The following is a 20,449-nucleotide window of genomic DNA, read 5'->3' on the forward strand; positions in this document are numbered from 1 at the left end:
AGGATGCACAGAAGCAGCAATTGTATACATTCTTTCAAACACATTCTTCCTAGTTGTGAATGTTAACTTAACACCTGTAGTGGGTATAAAATCCCTGATCTTGATGGAGAAGTGTGTGTGTGGTGATTGCAAGTTTTCCTACTGTTTCATATTACAATTCTGAATATGCTTACTTGTTGGGATCAGGGCCCTCGGGGCGTAAACATTTCTACTGAATCCAGCCAAAGCAGTTTAAAGATAAAAGTAGGTCATTTAATGTAACAAGTAAGCTATATAGCCAGCTGTCTTTCCTCTTCTCCTTCTGTTCACATCAGAAGGTGATAAACGGCAGAAAAGAGCTTTGGACATAACATTCAGCACCCCAGTTAAATTCTGGAAGCTTTTGAAAGTTAACTAAAGAGAGTCTGATTTATTTTACAAAACAACCACCCTGCATTATTTGTAACATTTAGAAACCATTCAGATATTGACTGAGGACCCTTTGTAGACCTAGATTCTTGTTTTTTTTTTAACATGACTTTACAAATACAGATTGAGCCAATAAGGCCAGTGGTTACAAATATAAGACTACCCACAAAATTATGAAACTGAATTTAAATTCAGTTGATTTTAGCATTGTGTAGATCTAAACAAATATAATATAAGTGCAGACAAAGTTGGTATGATTTAATTTTTGTTATCTGATGATGCAGGATAACTATATGTTGGAGGAAGGGAATACACTTTTGGGAGTGGGCGAGCTTTGCATTGTAGCTCAATTGCCTCCCCTTGGATATATTCAAGATTAAATTGCCCAGCAAAAAACCACAACAAATCGCCAAAAAAACCCCCAGGGTATTTTAGGGGCATTTGTTGCAGTTACTTTTTTTGATACTTCAGTTTAGAATTTAAATATTGAACTTCTATGCAATTATCCTTGGGGAAAATGCTTAACTTGAAACAGTTTTGCTAAAATCTGCAGTTTAGCTGCATAATTGAGAGAAGAGAGTCATGTCAACATTAAAAGCAAAAGAAGGAGCTTGCAGCAAGGCAGCAGAAATACCTCACATTCCTGAACACTTGCATCAAATGTCTGTACACCTGGGCACCCAGACATCTGCCTTTGTTCCAGCCCTGCCTAAAACGAGAAGGGTCAGCAATATTGTCTGAAAGTTTGTAGTGAAAGCATAAACCTTGACATGTGTTAAATTTTACACGACTATGATGCCTGCCAACTTGCATGACTGTCTTTTACAAATTGCTTAATTTTTGAATCTTAGATTTCTGAGAGAGCAGATTATTCCTTAATATGCAACTAGTTTAAACGTTCCTCTTCACTTTACTGTGTCAAAACGGTTGACCTGTTTTTAATACTACTTGCTACAGTCCTGCTGACAATGATTTATTTAGGAAAAGTTGATAATCTAAAATTGCTAGGACAATGCCTTTCTGTATATCCTACGCCAGGGGTAGGCAGCCTTTGGCACTTTAGCTGTTCTTGCAGAGGAGTTTTTATTGACTTTTCTCCATAAAAAAGGCTTTGGAATATGCTCCCTGATGAAATAAAAGCATCTCCTTCTCTGTTTTCAGGAAGGCCCTCAAGACTTTCCTGTTTTCGCAGGCTTTTAATTAGAATTTTAATAACTTTAAAAAAAACTTGTTTTAATAACTATTCTATTGTTTTCATTGTGTCATGTATTTTAATCTGTGACTTTTAAATATTCTAAATTTTGTGCACCACCTAGAGATGTACATATCAGGTGGTTTAAAAATATGATAAATAAAATAAATTCTGTATTGCATTGGCATCAATAATGAACATTTGTCATTTATGTCCTTAATTGTTTCAATTCTTGTTTTAAATAAATATTGTTAATTTTTAAAAATGACAAATCCCATAATACAGGTCTCTGTTTTAATTTATATTGGGCTGTGTTCAAGAATTCCTTTCCTCTAGAGCAAGGGCAGGCAATCTCAGGCACTCCAGCTGATATTGGACTACAACTCCCATAATCTCCAGCCACAATTTATTGTGACTGGGGATGATTGGAGTTGTAGTTCAACAGCAGCTGGAGGGCCTGTGTTTGGCCACCTCTGTCCGACACCCAAGGTGCCTCAACAGCATAAATGCAAAGGCACAGATCAATGAAACAGGTAGCAGCAGAGAAAAAAGGTCTCATTAGGCCACACCATGTTACTTAGAAGCTTGCTGGAACAATACAGTCTCACTGCCTGCCTAAAAGCAGACAGTAACGGGCCAGGCATGCATAAATGAACATATGAAGCTGACTTCTACTGAGTCAGACCATTAGTCCATCTCTAGCCCAGTATTGTCTATGCTGACTTCAGTAGCCCTCTAACGCTTCAGGCAGGAATTTCTCCCAAGTTTTACCTGGAGACGCCAAGCATACCTCTCTTGGAGGCTGTTCTGCAGCTGAAAATACCTTTCTTGTCCACACCTTCAATGCCACTAATGGAAGAGAAGGGCCTCTGTCATAATATGGAATTCTTGGGAGGTTCTGAACAGCCTTAATCTTTGTGAGTGTGAGCCATTATATATTAAACGTTGTTTGTATATAATTGGTTCTAGTGAGGTACTAATTTTCTACCTCATGTAAACAGTTATTTCCACTGGTGATTGTCTAGTGTAAACCACCCACAGACATCAGTTTTGGGTGGTATAAAAATATGTTCGATAAATATATAAATAGCGTATTCCCACCATCTAGGTTACAACTCTAGCTTCCAGATTTGTGGGAGCTACTTACTTGGTTTCTCCCAGACGAGTGAGCATTCCAGCAGTGGTGAAACTTTCCTCATAATTGTTTAGCCCAAATGTGTATTTAATCTGAAAAAGCATAGACTTTTCTTCTGAACGGTTGCTTAATTGCAACAATGGGATGACACAATGTATTATGCTCAGTTGAATTCAGATGCAGTTATTTTAAATTACTGCCCTCTGAGTTTTTACTGGATCATGGGAGAGAGAAGTTTTTATAGCTGGAACATCTGGCAGGGAGAGAAATCAAAACTGTCAGCCTTCAGAAAGATTTTGCACCAACTTGGAATCAGTTTTGACTCCACTCTTTTGCGAAAATGTATTGGGTTTTGCGAGTGAAAACTATGAAGTAATCTCCAATTGTTGTCTCGGTGTAATGCTTATAAAAATATTTCAGTGTTATGAAGGTATAGGCTGAGGAGTGCAGCTATAAAAGTCCTGCATGAGCAGACAGAAATTCTGTACGCTGTGTTGAACGGAGTAGTTAGTAATTAGAAACCGTGGAAGCCATTTTTGTTGAGTCTGGGCCTCTTTGTGGTACTTTTTCCTTGATGGAGATGTGGCAGTGGATTTTTTAATGTAACATACTAGTTCAACTGAAAATAGAGAAAATCAGTTGACTTCTGAACCTGCTAATGTATGTTATTTTATCCTCCCATTTGCATGTTAAATATATATTTAAGGCAATTTCTCAAGAAGCCAAGTTGGACTTTGGTGACTACATTAGAGGTTTAACTTGGCAGTGTTAGAAGGTTGTGTTCCTCTGTGATGGCATTTTATGGTCTGGGAACTAATTTATTTTAATATGACCAACTGGGTCTGGCTTATTATTACTGAGGCAGTGAGATTTGCCTTGCTTGGGTTGATGCTGTTTTTTTCAGAGAGATTAATAATATGTTCGCTTTACAGGAAAGAGAAACCTGCTGAGATGGTAGATGTAGTAACAAAACCCTGTTTTCTTCATCTCTCCGCATCTCAACTGCCAGCCATGACTGTGGTCAAATTTAGAAGCCACCATAACAAAACACATGACTATTGAATTCTAGTAAACCATGGATGGTTTTGTACCACAGTATATAGACTCCACCTTAAGTGGCACAGCGGGAAAATGCTTGACTAACAAGCAGAAGGTTGCCGGTTTGAATCCCCGCCAGTACTATATCGGGCAGCAGCGATATAGGAAGATGCTGAAAGGCATCATCTCATACTGTGTGGGAGGAGGCAATGGTAAACCCCTCCTGTATTCTACCAAAGAAAACCACAGGGCTCTGTGGGCGCCAGGAGTCAAAATCGACTTGAAGGCACACTTTACCTTTTACATTGAGTAGATGCTGTCAGAACCAGCATGTTAGGCCAATCTGCTGGTAATGACAAGCTGTTACTGCAGATATTTATATATGACATTTCAATAAAAAATTCTCAAAGTGGTTTACATAGAAAGAAGTAAGATGATTCCCTGTTCCAAAGGGGCTCACAATCTAAACGGAAACAGAACATAGGCACCAAAAACAGCCATTGGAAAAGGCACAGTAGGAAGCATATCTCGAAGGAGATAGAAGACAAGAAAGCAGAAGCCATTGCTTAAGAGGATGGATAGGGTTGGCTTGGAGAAGCCTAATGGATTGTGGAGTAACCAAAGAGCTTAGAGACCGGAAAGACTGGCGGCAAATAACATGAAAGGCTGATCTGGACAACTGGGGAGATATTCTAAGAAGCGAAGATCCCCTTAGTATCTATTAAAAGAGCTTACAGTTGTAAATGCCAGTCTGCTTGCCTGCCTCCCTCTCCATGTTCCCAGCTCCACTTGTACAATTTTGTAGGTTCCTAAAGATGTAGCTATTAGACTGACATTTTGTCTTGAGATCAGTGCAGTGTAGTGGTTAGAATGTCAGACTAAAACCAAGGAGAAAGAAAGATCATGCCGTCAAGTCGGTGTCGACTTCTGGTGACCGCAGAGCCATGTGGTTTTCGTGGTAGTATACAGGAGGGGTTTACCATTGCCATCTCGTGCGCAGTATGAGATGATGCCTTTCAGCACCTTCCTATATTGCTGCTGCCCAACAGGAATTTCCCATATTCTGGGAAACACACCAGCAGGGATTCTAACTAACAGCCTCTTGCTCCCTAGGCAAGTCATTTCCCCACTGAGCCAGACCCCTGTTCAAATTCCCACTCACTGGATTGTTGTGAGGATAAAACAGGGAAGAACTGTCTATGTTGCCCTGAACTCCTTGGAGGAAGGGGGAATGGAAATATAACAAAGAATGTTTTCTTAGCAGGTACGTGTGTCATGACTTTTTGCTTTTGTTTTTAAAGTAATGTACTTCCACAGGGAAAATGCAATCGATAGTGGTTTCATACAGCTGTAATGGAGGACTTGTCTCTTCAAGTAGTATTATAGGGTAACAGCCCTTGGGTTTTGTATTCTAAATAATAATATTTATATACTACTTTTCAAGGAAAAAAGTTCTCAAAAGTTTTTTTACATGGAAAAAGGAATGATGGCTCTCTGTCCCAAGAGATCTGACAATCTAAACATCTAAAAGTGTGTGTGTGTGTGTTTGTGTGTGTGTGTGTGTGTGTGTGTGTGGTTTTTTAATTGTTGTTTTCTGAGTACCTTCTCACTGTAATTCAGGCCTGTACAACATAAGGCCTGGGGGCCAAATCCGGCCCATGAAGACTTTTTTGCTGGTCCCCTCCAGGAAGGAACATCATGGTGTAGCAACATTAAGGAGCCTTGAAGAGCTCTTGGACTGTCCTGCTGGCAGAGCAACAGCTCCATGCAGTTGGCCACTTGGGACCACGTGTCCCCTATCCCTGGACAGGAGCCCACTGAGATCATCTGGCTTTCCCCTGGCCTTTCCTTCCAACTCTCAACTCTCTGCCACTTCACTTTCATTAATATTTTAAAATAATTTTAATGTAATAGTGCACTGAAAATTGACCTTGGCCCTTGCACACCAAATCATGGTTGGTTCTAGCCCATGGGGACACTTGAGTTGTGCACCCCTGCTGTAATTGGACCTGTTAGTCTTGCTGGTTTATGCGTAACAGGATTTCACTAAAGTAAGGCCCCCCCAAATGCTGAAGAGGCATCTCCTGCTCCTGACTTACTGCCCGTCTTAGAAGTAAAGCTGAAGTGTGCCGTCGAGTCGATCTTGACTCCTGGTGCCCACAGAGCCCTGTGGTTTTCTTTGGTAGAATACAGGAGGGGTTTACCATTGCCTCCTCCCACACAGTACGAGATGATGCCTTTCAGCATCTTCCTATATCACTGCTGCCCGATATAGTACTGGTGGGGATTCGAACCAGCAACCTTCTGCTTGTTAGTCAAGCATTTTCCAGCTGCACCACTTAAAGTGGTTTGTCTTGGAAGAACAGGAAGAGAATTGGCATTAGCCCAGAAAAGGACAGTGTAGTGCTGGGTTCTTAATGGTCGCAATGCTTCTCTGTATGGAGTGTGTTCCACTTCTGTGTGGCCTGATGGCTTTTGGGTCAGGCTGTCCATAAGTGCAATGTGCACTTGAGTAGTGGGCATCTGGGAACGGGACAAGGAAGGTCTGCCCCCCCACCCCAAGGTTGAGCTGGTCCCATTGAATGCAATGGTGCTTGCTCCCAGGTAAGAGGGTATAGGGTTGCACCTTCCACCTCCTCCCCAGAAAATGCCCTGCGGACAACCATGGAGTAGCAGTGGTGGGGAAATCTGTTTTTAAAAACCTCTGAACCTTAATTATGCAACTTCCTTGTCTTCAAAATGATTGCCGAGCTGTCTTATTGGATGAGGCAGCATTTTTTTCAGTTACTGGGAATTTTGGTTACGTTGACTTTGTCGCTTCTTGTTAAAAATGATTGCAGGGAGATCATTCATAACCTCAACATGTAGGTGGACAGAGCTTCCTAGCTGCCTGATTTCCAAAGCAACAAAACCCACAAGCCCTCCAGGTTGCTGGGCAATACTGGAAATCATTACTGAGGTCAGTCTTGAGGCTGCCAAGCCACATACTCCTCCACTGATTATTTCTTCTTCTTCAACCTACACATCCAGTTTCTGAAAGCTCTGCTAAATTAGTGCTTGCATATCCATCAAATCGATATGCTCATGCTATATTTTAATTGTGTTTTTAACAGTTTTAATGTTTTAAATTTTAAATTGTTGTAATGTGTTAATCTTTTTTATCTGTTGTTTTAATTTTTTTGTTGTAAACTGCCCAGAGACATGCATTCTGGGCGGTATACAAATGAGTTAAATAAAAATTAGTTAAATAAAAAATCTTGGTTAGCTTTTTGTGTTTGTTCTGCTAGTTGTTTTTAGACATGGATCCCTCCTTTCTCTCCTCCCCACTCCCTGCCACTTTGCTTCCAGTTCAGTTAACCTGTAGCAAGAGTAGGAACTTCCAGGAACAGGTGGTTGCATTCTTGACTGCCGTAGGACACTGGATCAGAAGTTGCCTCTGCAGAAGCTGGCATATAAATAGTCCTGTTGTGCTAAATGCAGAGATAGGGCTGCATTAAGACTTGCATGGGGCCCCACCAAACATTCCTTTCTTGCTAATTTAGGGAGAGCCCTTCAGATGACTCTTTGTGGCCCAGATTACACTACGTGTTATCGAATGAATTTGAGCATTGTGCAAATGTTGAATTTCCGAAGCCAAGAGCAGCTGTACTTGAGGCTGAATTTGGGTATTTAATGGACTTTTCATGGGACAGATGTTACTAGAATACCCCTTCCCTTCTGTCTCCTCTAAGCCTTAACTACAAAGATTTGTTCTCTCTGGAGCTCCATTTAGATTGCATTTAGTTTTTGGTTTTTTGTTCCTTTTGTCTGCCATTGTGTCTTAACCTTCATTTGATGCTGTATGACTCTTGGTTGATATGTGGTCCATTTGTGTAAACAGCAGCAGAGGAGCAAGGAAGGGAACAAGGGACCAACAAAGGAGCAAGGAAGGGAACAAGGGACCAACAAATGCCACCTGCTTGTGAGTAGATGCATTAACTTGCCATTTCAAGCGGCATGCTGATGCACCTACATGCAAGTAAGCCCCCCAACTTGCCTTATCAAGTAGCTCTGAGGATGAAGGCTTAAAAGTGAGCCACATGAAGCAGAGTGGACAGCCTAGAGAAAAACACTAGCCCCAGAAAACATTTAGCCTAGAGAAAACATTAGCCACAGCAAGACGGAAGAACAAGTATAATAGGATAACCGCAAGAAGAGCAAGAATGTTGATAGATCCTCTGCTGAGTGTTCACCTGTTGGTGGACGTGTTTATGGAAATGTGTCCATGAAGATGGGCTATAACTGAGAGGGTGGGCAAGTCTCATCTCGACTCCATTTCCTAGCTGGCTTTGCTCCAACATTCTTTCCTGTGCCTTCTGCTTCCTCTCTTCTCACCTGTACCCTTTGTACCCTGTATCTCACCTGTACCTTTTTATCTTCCCTTCGGTGCTTCCATAAAAAGTTGTGAAGAGCCTGTAATTCAAATGGAAGCAAAGCTCGCAATTTAGACATTGGTTTACTTATTCCCATAGGTCTCATAACTTTGCTCTTTTTTTATCTAATTCCTCAGGGGTGGTGGCGGGGCGGAATCAACAGTGGGACGCTAAGAACCAATATTGGCAAGACAGCCTAGTAGATGCGCAGTTGGATCTATGGCAGCTCACTGAGTTTAGCTCCGAGACCCTAAAGATTGTCTTAGCGTTTCTGGCATAGAGAGATTTATACAGCACACACACACTGGGTTGGCCTAAAGGCAGAATTAATTCCTTTTCTAGCTGGAGCGCCAGCTGTTGCAGAGCCAGGAATACTTGCGGGGTAGAAATTCTTGGCTATGCCAGATACAAATATGCCTGGGCTGTGCTTCAAGGCATTTGGTGGTTGTGGGAGGATCTGTTGAGTTTCCCATTTTCTTACTAGTTTTTTCTTTGCTACCCTTCTGAGTTACAGAAATGGCTAGCTATGTCTTGCAGTTAGAAAAAATAAGCAATTAAAAAAGAACAATTTGGCTGCAGAGTACATTTAAAAGGAAGATTGCGCTTTATCTACAAGCTATCAACATTCCACTCTTATGTAATAATTGGTGCTGCGCTGTAAAATTGGAATGCATAAGGCATTTGCACCTAAAACAACAACAAAACCCAAAGATCAGCAGACCTTCTTAGCGTGGGAGTAGCTTGGAACAGCAGGGGAGAGGCCCCTTTGGAGGCTGAAAAGGAGTGTGCCATAGGCCTTCACAATTGTTTACTGAAATGATGTAGCCCTTGTTGAATGTTGTATTAATTTCAGCTGATTCACATGCACGTGTGTGTGTGTCCCTTTCCCCGTCGTCTGTTGCTTTGATGTATCTCATCAAAAAGCTACAACTGTACATTTGGACTGACCCTTAATGTTAAGGCTGTGTCTGGTCCAGAATGTTTGCTCTTCTTCAATGTACCAGAAGTTACAACATGTGTTTTCTTTTGTTGCCAGGTTAAATATGACTTGACTTGTCTAAACCCCCCCCCCCACCTCAGCTTTATATGGCAAACGCGTTCCTTCTTTGTACCTTCCACACCATTGGCTGTATATGTAGTAATGTCTTTGGCGCCATGTAACTGGGGGAGCCCCCACTTCTCTTTCACCCCCTGCAGTAGTGGAGAAAGCTAGAGAAATGGGCCTGAGTTTTAGTAGCTAGTAATAGTACTCTACTTGAGATAAGAACTTAAAAAGAGTCCTGCAAGATCAGGTCAGAAGTCCATCAAGTCCAGCATTCAGTTTCCCAAAGTGGTCCACTAGCTGCCTCTAGGATGTCCAGAATTAGTCATTTTTTCCTTCTTTGCAGCCTGAGCAATCCCACTGTTTCCTGCTTGTTACAAAAAATAAAAACAATCATTCTTGCCCTTCCCTACCCAATTTTCCCCCTAGGCTAGGCTTATATCCAGTTTCTGAGCTGGCTTAGGGGGTGCAGCCTGCCGTGGGGGGGGATTTGTAGGAGGCAGTGGATGGGGGAATGGTTAAGCACAATCCCTGCAAGAAGCAATACATGAGGGCTAGTGCCTGAGCTGTGTGGGGAAAGAGGTCTTGGGTAGAAAATTATGAATTGTGATGTGCAGTCAACAAGGCTGTGATGGTGTCAGATGATAAGTACAGGACTTGAATCAGTACAGTGGCACCTAGAAATTTAACTGTGGTACCTAGACTAGGCAGAATTCTTTAATAAAATCTTTATTTGTCCCAGGCAGCCCTGGTTCTGTTCTAAGAATATTGCTTCTAAAAGAGATGAAGAAAAGCCCATTTTCCCTCCCCCTCCACAGCGTCTGTCACTGTCTGGTAATTGTGTCAAGTGCCCTTTGACTCATAGATTTTTGGGCTGGCTCCTAGATCCAGATAAAATCTGCCAAGGCCTGTGATAAGAGATGGTACTTTTCACAGTTTAATGAATTTTACTGGTGTTTGGGCAATAATTCCACAAGCATTTCCTTTCAGAAAACTATACCTAGCCACCTCCAGATGAAACTGTCAAAGAGATGCCTTTTAGATCACATTAAATCTATATTGAAGGTGGGCAGTTCTGACTTGGAGAGTTAAGTGCTTATCCAATGAAGTGACTGAGCTGAGTTCTGAACCTAGAATTTCGTAGATCATGCTTGTGTTGTGCTATACTGACTCTTTGATTCGAGTTCTTATCCATGGAAGATAAAAACTCGAATCAAAGAGTTAGTGTCGCATCTTTGACTTGATGGGAGTCATTCAATACATTGTTTTATTTATGGGGTTCAGAAATTTTCAAAATCTACAAAAGCAAATGGAGAATGGGATTATGGGGGTGTGGTTGATGTCAGTGCTGAGAATATTGAAAGTCCTGTTCTTCCTCCAACCCTCTGCCCTTTTGCTTGCTCCTCTCAGGTTGAGTTCTGTAGACTATGGGATGGGCGAGGAAGAGAACAAATATGTGTCCCAACTCAAGGATGTTTATGACAGCTGTGATACCACTGGCACTGGGTATTTGGACAAAGAAGAGCTGACAGAGCTGTGCCACAAGCTACATCTGGAGAGACAGCTGCCATTACTCCTGGAAACACTCTTGGGGAATAATCACTTTGCTAGAGTAAGTAGTTTCAGGGCCTCAACACCTGTATGCTGTCAACAATTAATATTATTTTCTCTTCTCCCTGTTTCTATCCATTCATGACATTCTTAGATGGCCCCTCCTCATCCTTCTTGTTCGGTCCTGTAGCTTTCTGAACCCCATTGGTACCTCTTGAACAAAAACATCCAGACAAGTCTTCTAGAAGCTTGTACTAGTCAACTAAGTGTTTTGAGTCTCCCCCTGCACTTTGTCCTCTGTTCATGATTCCTTGAGGGCTCTAGGTCGTGATGGGTGTGCATGTGGTTCTGACTCCACTAGACTCCTCAGCCTTCTTGCCTACTGTCTGTCAATCCTTCAGATCCTGCTGAGCATTAAACAGTGTGCCAAGGTGAAATGGGAGGGATAAAAATCCATTTCATCTGCTGCAGCAACATACCCGCTACCTCTGAAGCACTGTCATAGGTGGTCACCTACAGTAGGGGTGTGCACGGAACCGCCAACTACGGTCCGGCACTGGGGTGGGGGGTACTTTTAAGAGCGGCGGGAGGGTTTACTTACGCCTCCCGCCGCTTTCCCACTCTTTCGCCGTAATTCCAAGAGTAATTGGGGCGGCAGAATACCTCCCTGCCACCCCTTCCCCGATGTTCCTGGGAAAACTCCCAGCAGTCCTTTGCGTGGCACGCGCGCACGTCACAGAGACGTGCGCGCGCGCCGCGCAAAGGACTGCTGGGAGTTTTCCCAGCAAAGTCGGGGAAGGGGCGGCAGGGAGGTATCCTGCCGCCCCAATTACTCTTGGAATTACGGCGAAAGAGCGGGAAAGCGGCGGGAGGGGTAAGTAAACCCTCCCGCTGCTCTTAAAGGTCCCCCCCCCGAACCGGACCGCTCAGGTCCGGACCGGTCAGGAGGCTATTTCAATGGCCTCCGGACTGGTCCGGGCCCATCCCTAATCTACAGTTGCCTAGTGGTAAGGCTAGCCCTGAGCTACATTGGATGATGATTAGTATTTATATACCACTTTTCAACAGAAATGTTATCAAAAGTGGTTTACAAAGGGGAATGAATAATGGGAAGAAGATGATTCTTTGTCCTTAAAAGGCTCACTTTCTATAAAGAAATGCAAGGTAGACACCAGCAACAACATCTGGAGGAATGCAGTGTAGGGGCTTCATAGGGACAGTTGCTTCCCTCTTCTTAAATAGATGAGAACTACCACTTTAGAAGATGCCTCTTTGCCCAATTAGCAGGGGTTAGGCTGGCTGAGGAAGTTATCTGTATTTTATTAACTCCATATTCTGTGTAACTTTATAGTCAGTGTGTCCCTTCCGCCCACCCCCCACCCCAGTCCCCTAGGCAAAGTCACGTGAACCTGGTTTTTATGGAAATGAAACCCAGCACGGCTCCTGCTTTTGTTTATGTGGGTTGGCTTTCTTTAATACAAACTAACAGTCAATGTAGGGGAATTCACGGGCGTCTCTGATTCAGCTGAGAGTTATAAATTACTCCTTTTCTAAACTGAGGCCTGGCACGTGGAACTTGCAAGGAGCTGGAAGCAAATTCGGCTGCGTTTTAACAAAAGCTGCACTTTTGAACTGACTGAGTAAATCGTTCCCTTTCTTGCACGTGATCAGGGATTGCTATAAGCAGAAGTTAGTTTCTGTTTGTCTAGCTTTCCCAGTATTCCTAGAGTGTCAAAAATGACTTCACTTTCTCACTGTAAAGAATGAGGAAAATGGGTATGTGACTGGAGATACCTTGAATGTTTCTAACTCTGAAATTTTGTTTACAGTCGTAATCTGTAATCTGTGTTACTTTATTTTCAAAATATGTGCTATTTTTCCTATGTATGTTCACAGGGGCTTTGTACAATTCTGTTTATAGAAGTGGTATTACAAGACAGGTGTGGGTGTCTATTAAAGATGTACTGCCATCTAGATCTGGTCTTCTCAAAGTGTGACACTTGTACAGCATGAGCTAATGCAGATCTGGTTTTAAATGGTTAGTGTTCTAAATGATTTTAATTGTTAATTGATTTAATGTGTTAAATGATTTTAATTGTAAACCGCCCAGAGCTGCAAGTTTTGGGCGGTATAGAAATACTTTAAATAAATAAAAATAATGCAAGTGATTTTTATTTGAGGGTGAGCACCAAAATGGCAGTAATTATGGTGCAGATATTCTGTTGTGGAGTTAATGGCTGGCAAGAAGAAATTACCTGGATCCATATTTTCCAAAATCACCATCTTGCACTTGCAATAGTATCCTTTTCGCAAAAGAGATGTACAAAGCTATTGTTCATGCTGAAGCTGTCAGGAAACTGATATTGTGTTTCTAAGACCCTCTTAATTTAAGACAGGCAAGGAGACATCTCTGATCCATCCTTTCCAAAACACACCTCTGCCCACATGTAGAATGGGAAACCTAATTTCTCAGAACACTTTTAATGGGATGAAAACTAAAATGGTTTCTCACTTGTGAGATAAACAAAGCATTAGATAATCCCCAGTTTGGACTATTGTACGGACATACTGGTATGTATTTCATAGTCAGCATCCCAGTTTGATCCCACATAAAGTAAGGTGTGCCGTCGAGTTGATGTCGACTCCTAGCGACCACAGAACCCTGTGGTTGTCTTTGGCAGAATGCAGGAGAATACATTGCTACCTCCCATGCAGTATGAGATGATGCCTTTCAGCATCTTCCTCTATCACGGCTGCCCAATACAGGTGGGACTCGAACCGGCAACCTCTGGCTTGCTCGTCAAGTCACTTCCCCGCTGCGCCATTAGGTGGCTTGATCCCACATAAGTACAACTTTAATTTGCTTTTGGAAAAGAGGAAAGGGTTAATGTTCAGGTGGTTCCTTCAAAAGGCATCAAAATGGAAAGCTTAACCAAATTATCCTTGACTGGCTCATTCTCCAGTTTGGGGCGGTGTACAAATCTGATAGATAAATAAATATAATACTAGGAATGTTCTGAGTCATGCCTTCACATGGTTGCTACGCATTCTATTCTATTCTATTCTGTTCTGTTCTGTTCTGTTCTGTTCTATTCTATTCTTCCTGAAGTGGCTCAGGGCAGTTTACACTTAAAATAATAATTAAAATTTAAAAAAATTTAAAAGCAGATTAATTTAATCTAGTTCTAATTTAATTAAAACTAGATTTAAAATTAAATCACCCACACTGATGTTTCTTCTCTGAAGCTAGTGTGGATAGAACCTGGAGACTCTGTATGGATGTGTCATACAAAAATTACAAGGAACTGCTGGGGGTGTCTTATTCATCCTAGAGTACCACAAGAGTGTGTGGTGAAAAATGTGTTTACAAGAAATGCACATGTATGGGAGCCATGCTAGATATTTCTGATGGTGTTAGTATATAGGTAAGTTTTTGAGTAGACCAAGTTTCTTCTGCCCTTTGTCCTGTTCCCTGTTGGCCCATTTTATCTTCTCCCAAGGCTGTAAACAGAAGGGAGATGGGCTGAGCTTTCATCCTGCTGTGGAACTGATTAAACAGTGTCTGTCTCTCTCTTCTGCTAGGTTAACTTTGAAGAGTTTAAGGAAGGCTTTGTGACGGTATTATCGTCGAGCATCAATCTTGGGCTTTCAGATGATGAGAGCAGTTACCTGGAGCCAGGTGGGTGAAGAGTGAGATTCTAGAACTTTGCTTTGGCCTGCCTGCTGTGGCTAAGATGAGGATTAACCATTAAGCTAAACTATAAAGCAGAGCTGTAACTGGTGGTCCTAGTGTCATGTGGCACCCTGCTAACTGAGCAAAGAGGCACCTTTTTAAAGTGGTGATTCTCTTATATTTAGCAGGGGGAGAGTAACTGGCCCTATATGTCCCCAGCACAGCATCCCTCCAGTGGCTGTTGCTGGTGTCTGTCTTATGTTTCTTGTTCTAGATTGTGAGCCCTTTGGGGACAGGGGACCATCTTATTTATGTATTATTTATTATTCTATGTAAATAATTTGAGAACTTTTGTCAAAAAGCGGTATATAAATATCCGTCGTATTCGTATGTACCTATCCTGTTTTCCTCCAAAACTCATCACAGTTAAGAATGTAATTGCTGTACCTTCAACTAGGGTGTAGCAGCCACTTTCCTACATACAGAAAAGTCTTTAAATGGTTGGTAGCCTTTCCAACATAACCCCTGCATTGCCGCCTCCTGTAACATCTGTCTCTTAATATAAACTAAGTATATGTTTGACAGACATTACAGAAGGAGACAGGGCAGGGGTCATGCTGGAAAGGCTACCAACCATTTAAATGTGAATAGGAGGCCTCCATGAGGACTGGTAGCATGTCCTGTTTAAATATACCATAATGTTAAAATACACCATTCTCTACAACCTGGCACACTTATTTTTTCTGTGTTTTCAAGCACAGCAGGAATAAGAAGGAAATGTTACAAGGCATCTTGAAAACCAAAACAGGCTTGGGAACAACCTAGGGACAGAGATTGTTATGGGCTGTACTGGAATGGAGCAGTAACAAGAGGAGAATGAAAGATGGGCACTGCAGAGTTGGCAGAGTAGTGTGTGCCAAGGATTTGGGATACTGTTCTGAATGCTAGATTGTTGAGTCTGGAAATGGATAAATATCTATTGCTTTCATGTGCCTTGTGTAAACCAAGGCTCCGCATGGCCTTTTAGCTGCAAGCAGGACATAACTAGGATACTGATCAACAACAAACTAATTGAAACAATCATCTTTTAAAAAATCTTTCTTGTAAGCTAGGATTTCCCAAATAGTGAATCCAGACTTGCCGCTTTTTTTGTACGTAGGTTACTGCGTTGATGCCAAAGGTCATTGGTGAATTTTGCCTCTTGAATCTAAGGTGACGTGAGCCTCTTGGACACAGTTCTGTTGGCATGGTATGCTCTTCTAGTTAGACATCTGAGAACCAATGAAGAGCGGTAGAAGAGGGCTTCTTACTAAGGAAGCTGCAAATTTTGATTCCTTTTTGTTTGTGCAACTAGGGAGGCGCAATGTAAAACATCTAATCAGCATTTGTTAAAAATGGCAATTGGAGATCTCTGTTTTGCATGACCATCCCATTTCAAATGTGGAAATACAAGAAGCTTTCTGTCTTTGTCTGGATTTAGTTGTGTGCATGACTTAATTGGATTTAGCTGTGTAGGATGAGACTGCATCTCATCCTACAGCATGAAGCCCATGAGGCTTGGCAGCTAATGAGAAAAAGCAGGGTCCGTTGGTTAGGATAGCACCATGGACAGAGACATGTTGATCGGACAACACAGCCTGAGGCAGAGTAAGCTCAGTCTACCCCTGCTGAGCTCTGCCTCTCTGCCTGCAGAGCAACAGTCTTAAAGGGGCAGCGCTCTGGCCTGGAGTCTGGGACTCTCCTCCTCTCCAGCCTCGCCTCCTGCCAGCACGAATGTGTAGATATTGGGGAGGGCAATGGAAGAGGAAGAGCTGGTTCCTTTGTGGGCTCAGGATCCGTGTTCCCTGTAACAGGGATTACCAGATGCTGATGACTACAACTCCCACAATCCCCAGCTGCAATGGCCTTTGACTGGGGAATATGGGAGTTGTAGTCAACAACATCTGGGAAACCATCTTACAGGGAACACTGCTCAGGATCTTTGTTGTGATCCGTTGTACATTCACACTCTTGGGTTGTGCGCCTGCGCAGTAGCCTCGTGAGTGGAATTCTCGAGCTCCTTAAGGTACTCCCGCTCCACCTCTAGCACTCAGAATAGCAGATAATTTGGCGGCTGGCTCATCCTGTGCTCAGTTCCTTTCCGACTGCTGTTGTGTCATCCTCATCGGACTTCACTCCTCAGATCGGCTTGGTTCACTCTAGTGAAACGACAAAGATCTAACACAAATTTGTGTTTTCTGGTTTTGACTTTGGACTGGTCTACGTTTCCCCTCCGGGACTGAGGACAGTTTGTTTGGTATTTCGGTTTTGAACTCAATCAGACTTTCAGTTTCTCTTTCCTCGTGGATGTTTTAAAAAATCCATTTTTACAAAAATGTTAGGATTGTGGAACCAGGGATTCCCATATATTGTTGACTACAACACCCATCCTCGACAGCCAAGGGCCATTGCAGTTGGGGATGATGGGAGCTGTGATCAACAATATATGGGACCTCCTGTTACAGGGAACTCTGGTCATGACACATGCATGCAGCTGTGGCACCATTAGATAGGATATATGTTTAGAGCAGCCTGCTCAACTTTGGCCCCCCAGCTGTTTTTGGACTAAAACTTGCATAATCCCCAGCCACAGTGGATAATAGCCAGGGATTATGGGAGTTGTAGGACAACATCAGTAAGAGGGCTGAAGTTGAGCAGGCCTGGTTTAGAGGGAAGATAATTGTGTGTGTGTGGCTTAGTGAATATAGCACTAGATCCTGGGAAATGTTTGAAATCCTAGCTTGCTTCTCTGCTATGAATTTGCTAGGTGGCATTGGGGAAGTCACAGGAGGGCTCAGATTAGATGGGAGTAACAGAGTAAGATAATAAGAATAAGAGTAACTTGGCTCACAGAGTTGTTGGGATAAATAGCACAAAGATACCAAAACATTGATTATACTCATTGATATCAAGTTAACATGACCAGTAGAAGCAGCCCACGATAAGGAAAAATAAGGCAATAAAATTACCCATTAGTGCCTGTAACAGACCTACAGTGAGAACTGCTAACTAAGCAAAGAGGCACCTTTTTGAAGTGGTGGTTCTCTTTATTTAGCGGGGGAGAGCAACTGGCCCTATCCATCCCCAGCACAACATCAGTCCAGTGGCTGTTGCTGGCATCTGTCTTATGTTTCTTTTTTAAGATTGTGAGCCCTTTGGGGACAGGGAGCCTGTTTATTTGTTTATATCTATGTAAAGCGCTTTGGGAACTTCTGTTGAAAAGTAGTATATAAAATATTCTCACTGTAACAGACCTACTATTGTTTCCAACTACTAGTGGTTCCAGATGAAGTTGAACCCAAATACGTCAATGGAGCCAAGTGGTATGGCCGCCGGACGAGGCCAGAACTCCAGGGCACCAAGCTGGAAACCCCCAAGTATTTACAAGAGCAGCAAGCAAAAGCCAATGTGAAAAGTCAGTTGAGACGCTCAGCATCATTAGAGAGTGTGGAGGTAATTCTGATTATTTGTCCTGTCCCTGCAGTTATTCTAAACAGACTGGGCGCAGGGCTGGATTATGAAATGCTGAGGCCCTAAGTCATGTCAAGCTTAAAAGGCTATATTATTTTTATTTGGCAAAGATGCAATGAAAAAACAGTTATCTGGCAATAAGCTTATTGGCATTAGAAATATCTTTCAATGAAAATACATTATGTAAAACTTGACATTTAGTCATTTTTTTCCAATTCAGAGGCCCATAATTATGTAAGGCCCTAAGCTTTAGTTTTAGCTTATGCCTAAAATCCAACACTGACTGGCTGGATTCTATGGAGTCTCTTTGTGTTTACTGAATGTTGCTTTAATGTTTGTAGCAGTTTGGACTAGTGAAGTATACGAGCTATACAAGTAAACAATATGCAAGCTATGTACAAGTTATACAAGCTAAATGATCTACTTATCTGAAAATGCTACTAAAGATTTTTTTTTTACCCCCTAGGCATGTGCTGGTGGGAAGCAATAGAAACTTGAAATACTTGTCTGTTTTCAAAATGAAACACAATTCACACTTTTATTTTTGCCCTCCTTTGCTCCGTCACCTCTATAAAATATTTCATCTGAATCTTATTTTGCAGAGTCTCAAATCAGATGAAGATGCTGAAGGCACAAAAGAACCACAGCATGAGATGCTTGAAGATCATCAAGGTAGGAAAAAACCCAAACGCCCCTAAACGTATGGCAAATATTAGAGCAAATGCCCGAGAGTGACTTTGGGGAGTGCTGGCTCTGCCTGCCACCCCCCTCAGTTCCTAACTGGGCAGACTTGCTTCCTGTGCCCTGCATTCAACTTCCAGTCTACAGTGCAATATAATATTTTGTTGTTGTTTAGTTTTCCCCAATGCACTAGAACAGTGGACAGCACACCACGCATGCAAATCTAAAATCCATAGCAACTTACACACTCTGTATTCTATTGTACGCCTGTGCAGTCAGATATATCCAATAGTGATATCTGGGGTATATTGGTAGTAATTCCGATCCGATATAGGGAAGCCTATATTGGATTGGAATGATCTGAATCCCTTTCAGAAATATTGTTAAAATTATCAGGAAATCGGAAGATAAAATGGCAGCAGAAATACAAAATGGCATCTGCAGCTGTTTTCTGCAATTCAATTAATCCCAACCCGCAGCCACAGTTATTGTTCTCTGAGCTTTTTTGTTTTGTTTGACAAGGTGTCCTATTTCTAAATGAAGAAAACCAGATAAAAATCCTTTTGAACCAGCACAAGGACACCATTCTAAACCAAAACTATGAGGAAAAGAGAAAAAAAAAATTCAGAGCACTGTAAAGGCTGGGGAGAAACCTCTGAAATTCAGCACACAGGTAGTGGAAGATGGAAGGACTCTGTATTTGGTGCCAAGTAAATTGGTACTTTTTAAAAAAAATTAAGCCAAAATCACACTAACATCCAAGAACTGCAGCAAAAAAAAAAAAAAAATCACAACTGAGAAATCACTGAATTGGGGAGGGGGGGGAAATCAACAGCTGGTTCACATGAGAACCACCCTGAGAACTACTATCCTGAAAACTACCCCGCTGCCACCAGTGAGAATATGGAAGTTGTTTTGGATTAATCGCAGCACTTAGTGACTGTAGATCGGTTCGATTGATCTCCTGTGCAGATATCCTTGTGTAAGTACACCAGGATGTAGGAAAATTAATTAAAAACAAAACTGGGCACCATGCATGTGTACACAGGTTCTTCTTGCCTACCTGGGTGCAAGGTGAATGCACCAGTAGGAAGCAGAAGGCGGAGCACTCCCGCCACCTCTTGAACCCTATTGGATAGGATGGATCAGGGGAAAGCCTGCTGTGTGAACTCACTGACATTTGAAAAATTGTAAGGAACCATAATCAAATGTAATAAAAAGCAATAGTGTGAACGGCCCAAGTTCACTCCGATTTATGCTTATTAATGTTTGTTGATGCTTATATGCACTTTATATACTCTCGTCCTAACTTACACCACTTTACACCATAATAAAACTCTCAGTCTGGGAAACTTCCAAGTGAAATTCTGTGTATCAATACTTCTTACTTCAGTAGTTCTTTAAAAAAAATGAAACAAAAGAAAAACCATCCTCTTTCCTCAGACTGGGCTGTGTCATTAAAAATGTAGCCCTAGAAAGCGTGGTGGCTTATAGTGTTTGGAATTTGCAGGGTGGGAAATGGAAAGAAAGATAAAAGAATGCTTTACCAGAAAAATCTAATTTTGTTCCATGAAGTGTTAGATTTCCATATGCGAAGACCCTGCAATTGTTGGAAATGATGCAAAATTGGAGTTTGGGAGTATGGAGGATAAAATCACTTTTAATACAAAAGGGTTCCCAGATCAATGTAGTATGATACCTTCCACATAGGATGGATATAGCGATGGCAAATAATGAAAGAAGCAATTTGAAAAATTAACCTTTCAGAGGGTACAAAAATTTGATGATAGGGCTGAGTCCAAGTCTG

At 42.0% G+C, this 20,449-nt stretch overlaps 1 protein-coding gene across 5 annotated transcripts in view; it reads left to right on the forward strand.

Annotated features, from left to right (window-relative positions):
* Positions 1 to 20,449, forward strand: part of NINL (ninein like) — a 70,587-nt gene that overhangs the window by 10,252 nt on the left and 39,886 nt on the right. For 3 of the 5 annotated variants that reach the window (XM_053243437.1, XM_053243444.1, XM_053243454.1), the window contains 4 exons: positions 10,638 to 10,839; positions 14,361 to 14,457; positions 17,768 to 17,943; positions 18,564 to 18,633. In XM_053243437.1, coding sequence (XP_053099412.1) covers positions 10,638 to 10,839; positions 14,361 to 14,457; positions 17,768 to 17,943; positions 18,564 to 18,633 — 545 coding nt within the window. Of the gene's footprint in view, positions 1 to 10,637; positions 10,840 to 12,674; positions 12,817 to 14,360; positions 14,458 to 17,767; positions 17,944 to 18,563; positions 18,634 to 20,449 lie in introns of those variants that run through there. The other 2 variants (XM_053243461.1, XM_053243468.1) reach the window with 2 other exon arrangements.

Source organism: Hemicordylus capensis, chromosome 1 (genome assembly GCF_027244095.1).
Source record: "Hemicordylus capensis ecotype Gifberg chromosome 1, rHemCap1.1.pri, whole genome shotgun sequence".
NCBI lineage: Eukaryota > Metazoa > Chordata > Lepidosauria > Squamata > Cordylidae > Hemicordylus > Hemicordylus capensis.